General features: G+C 42.5%; 1 protein-coding gene across 1 annotated transcript in view; it reads left to right on the top strand.

Annotated features, from left to right (window-relative positions):
• Nucleotides 1-1190, top strand: part of KHDRBS1 (KH domain containing, RNA binding, signal transduction associated 1) — a gene marked incomplete at its 5' end in the record, with an annotated part of 9925 nt that extends 8735 nt beyond the window's left edge. Inside the window, one exon of the mRNA XM_010009643.1 lies at nt 471-1190. Within this exon, the coding sequence (XP_010007945.1) occupies nt 471-568 (98 nt within the window). The remainder of the gene's footprint in view (nt 1-470) is intronic.
• Nucleotides 1191-4434: the final 3244 nt, after the last annotated feature.

Genomic DNA, 4434 nt, shown 5'->3' with positions numbered 1-4434 from the left:
GCCGTGGCTGCTGCCACCTTTGCCACAGCCGGCTGCCAGCACTGCCCTGTGAATTGGCTTTGGCTCTGCTGGAGTTAATGACTCCTAAAAGGCACTGGGTTTGTCCCAGTTGGTGCTGAGCCAGGCTGTCGGGGCTGCAGGCTTCCCGGGATCCCATGCAAGTGCCTTTTTCCCAGAGTGTCGGAAGGAATGTGGTTTAGTGATGGACTTGGCAGTGCCAGGTTAACAGTTGGACATGATGGTATTAAGGGTCTTTTCCAACCTGAACGATTTTGTGTGCTGCAAACAAGAGGTTTTCGTGGAACATGGGGTACTTTGCAGACCAGTTTTGGGGTGAGACCACTGTGAAGATGCCCCGTGCTGCTGCATTGACTCCGGAGGGAAGCTTGTCCATCCAGCACCACAGCTCCCTCCGTGCCCTTGGCTCACAGCACTCCACCATCCTTGACATATCCCTCTCTTTTCCACAGGGCAAGATGACTGGAATGGAACCAGGCCCTCCCTGAAGGCCCCGCCGGCCAGGCCAGTGAAGGGGGCCTACAGAGAGCACCCATACGGACGTTATTAAAAAACAAACATGAGGGAAAATATCAGTTATGAGCAAACAGTTGTTACTGATTCTTGTATCTCCCGGGATTCCCGTTGCTTTACCCACACCAGACAAGTAATTGTCTAACTGTTTTTCTTCGTGGCCCTTTTTCTCCCACTCCATCCTCACCCTGCATTCTGGCTTCTGTACGTAGTATTTTAAAATGAGTTAAATAGATTTAGAGGCGTGACTTTAATTTTCTTTTGTTTTGTCCTTTTTTCAGTGTGTAGGTGGCTTTTCTTTCTTTGTTGTTTAGGTAAAACAGAAACTGTACCTTTTTTTAAGAAAAAAAAGAAAAAAGTTGAGTTAAAAATGTTAGTTTCAGAAGTGACGTGCTTTGCTTAGCAGTTATGAAATTAAGGTTTTGTTAACCTCTTAAGTTTGGTTTTAAGGAACCCATAAAAGTTGTAGTTGCAGAATCCCAAAGTAGGCTACATTTCAAAATTCAGGGCTGTTTTTAAGAACTAATATCATAATGAAATGATAGTAGCTGCCACCCTTTAAAAGTAACCTCAGATGTCAAACTTTCATTAAAAGCAGATTGCTGGTGAATCTTAAGTTTAAATTTTAATATAAAGGATCCTCAAACAAATTAAATAGCTGTGGGGTTTTGTTGTTTTTTGGTTTGGGTTTTTTTTTGGGGGGGGGGGAGGGGTTGGTTGGTTGTTTCTTTGTTTTTAAAAGGTAATTGACCTGAAAAAAAAAGAAAAAACAAAACACAAACCCAACCAAATTAGGTTTGTGAAACTGGCTTTTCTTATATGGGTTTTGAAATCTAGCCCCAAACATGCGGTGTTGAGAGATGCTTGGGAAACAGATTTTCCAGTGTGAAGGGGTTCTTCGTTTGGTTCTGTAAGAAGAACTTCGAAGGGGAAACCAAATTAAAGCATGGCTCTAATTACTCAGTGTTTGATATTAGAAAACAGAGTAAAATTGCAGTTTTATTTCTCTAGTTCTTGGGGCAGATAAATCAGCTCTAGTTTAAAACCGACATAAGTGTTGATGTTAGCAATCCATTGACTTGTTCAAGTGTATCTCAACGCTAGCTTTGCCTAAAAAGGGACACTGCAGCTGAAAAAAAAAATGAGGAAAACCTTCACTTTGTACATAGGATAAAGTCCTAATTGGATTTGTACACTGTCCTCCCACTCTGTTCCTGAAGATTAAATGCTACATGTGTAAGTCTGCCTAACTAGGTAGCTAAAACTTGTCAAAATGTCTGCCTCAGTTTGTCAATAAAGTTTAGTCCTTTTTTAATCAAAGTAAATGTGATGAATTGTCATTTTTTTTGTTGAGAGCTAAAATAGCTATATATATTTTTCCATTCAAATAAACTTAAATTAACGCTAAAGCTAATTGTCTTTTTAAAACCTGGAGACATTCTAAATCACTGTGGTTCGTGTAATTTTCACAAAAAAAAAGCTTATCAAGCTCATTGAATGAGCTTCAGTTAAAAAGGAAAAAAAAAAAGGGAAAAGCAAATTTGTTTTTCACCCCCTGGAAGTTGTTGCAATCAGTTTGATCCTGGGCTATGGCAGCAATCTGTCTTCAGGAAAGTGGTCATGGTTCTTTGCTGAATTACCAGTTCAGATTTCAGGTGGCCTCACCAGGCTAGTCCATGCTGCAGACTCCAGACTGAGTCTGAAATGGCTGGTTTAAACGTAGCATGACAAAATGAGTGCTGAAAATTCCAAGGCTCAGCTGCCAGCAGGAGAAGAAGGAAACTTGCTTTCTGCTTCATGTTAATGCCCCTAACCACCTTGGCTAAGCCCTTCCGACTTCACAGTAGCCTTTCTTTTGAAAGTCACTTAAAAATGTATTTTTTCATTTGAGAAGGTGCTGCAGTTGCTCCTCATATCCTTCTGCAAGGGTGTGTCTGTCTAGAGATAGAATAGAATAGCTTAAACTGCTGCTTAGACATGAAAAAGGGTTTGTATTTCCCATCTGCAAAATGAAATTGGCATTCGAGGGGGAGAGAATTAAACTGCTCGGGGGTGAAAAATAGAGCATTAGGAACCAACCTGCCTGTAGCAGTGCATGATTGAGGGGAATACTTTAAACCAAAAAAAAGTTGTATTTGTAGATTGTTATTAAAGTGTAAATAACGGCATTTTCAATACTGGTTTGGAGTCAGCTTTCAGGGCATAATGTCTTGCTTGATGAAAAGATCACCCTATGCCCCCCTTTTAAAGGAAAATTATCGCAGGAGAATCAGGATGTGTAAAGCTAACATGCATCGCAAAGCCCAAAAGGTAACCTAAATGTCTGATTTTAATAGCACATTTCTCTTTTACATAAACTGTGACGGCAACTTGCATAAACTTTATTGAACCAATTCTTCAGATGTTAATTTGAATGTAAAAAAAAAATGGTAAAAAATTGTTTAAAATAAACATTAAAAAAACCCCAATCCACGTGCTTCTGCATAAATCAGCAATAACTTTAATAATGTGCCCTTTGAAAGTGTAATGTAATGTGGGCAAAAAGGAATCGGCGAGCTTAAATCTCAAGAGATATAAAATGACAATGGATATAGATAGTCCTGCTACTGCCAACAACAAAATTCTGTTCAGTTACTTAAACATGGAAAATGATGGCCCTTTTTAGACCCCAGTATTGCTATTTACTGTGAAATGCCCAAAGCTCAGCTTAAGTTGCATGTTTTCCTTCCTGTGAAATTGCATGCAGGAATCTCTCTTCTTTTTTTCTTTTTTTTTTTATTCTTTTGATACGTGCTTGCCTTTGGGACACTCACAAATGTCTTCACTTTGCAGGAGTCAAGAGTGCATCGTGCTGAATCACTTGGGTGAGGACGAGCAGGGGCACCAGGAAGTGGGTGAGTTTGTTTATTTTTTTGCAACCCCTTGCAAGCTGCTAACGTGTTCTGTGTGGGAACAGCGGGGTGGCACCATCTGAGCTGTGAAACCGAAGCCATTCTTGCTGTATGCATAAATAAACAACTCTGGAAGGTTGGTTACATGACTGCTCTTCCAGAGGTCACAGTGTAGAGGAGGCTTTGGTCCATACCTGTGTAAAGCTCTCCCACCGAGATCCCAGGGAGAAGGAGGTTTAGGTGGGTTTGAAGAGACGGAAATGTGGGGAAATTTGTCTCTTGGAGCCATTTCCCGGCTGAGATGCCTTCAAGAGGGTGCTCTCAGCAGCAGAGTGCTGTTAAAGTTGTTATCCAGTGCTCTAGAAACAGAGCAGCTCAATAGGAATTCCTGTGCACGTCCATAATGCATTAAAATTGCAGGCTGCAGGTTTTCGACCAGATGCTGCCCAGGTAGACCTTGCTACTTTTACCCCCTCCATGTCCCCCTCAGTTCTGGAATGGGATCTGGCTGCTGGCTTTTGTCGGATGTCATTGCCAGAGATGGCTCTATCAGTGGTCCTGCCAGCCTGGCTGGGACACGTTTGGCTCAGAGCCCTGCAGGGCTGCGTGCCTGGTGTCCGTGGGTAACACTCTGAGCCCTCAGGAGGGATGCTGAACTCCCAGCACCCGTGGGTGCTGGTGAGCTCCCACAGCAGTGGGGCTCCCTCTGCCGGCTGCTCTGGCCTCATTTATGTGCTAAATCTCCAATAAATACCTTAATAAATGCACACAAGTGCTCACAAGCCAAGTGGTACCTTGGTTGGGGAGATCGTCACACACCAATGGAGTGAGTGACCTGCGAGCACAGCAAGGACGCATCTCCCCAAGGCTCAAAGGCATGAGCCAGAAGCGTTTCCTTTAGGGACAGCTCATTGCTTTCTCTCCAACCTCGAGATCCATAAATAAAAGAACGAAGAAACAAGCCCTTGCCATGCTGAAGAAGTCAAATGGCTTCAAATGCCAACTGTGAAAA

Source organism: Nestor notabilis, unplaced genomic scaffold, assembly GCF_000696875.1.
Source record: "Nestor notabilis isolate BGI_N333 unplaced genomic scaffold, ASM69687v1 scaffold27632, whole genome shotgun sequence".
NCBI lineage: Eukaryota > Metazoa > Chordata > Aves > Psittaciformes > Psittacidae > Nestor > Nestor notabilis.
Note: the sequence above shows the minus strand (reverse complement) of the source record. Positions and strands in the feature narration are given on the sequence as shown.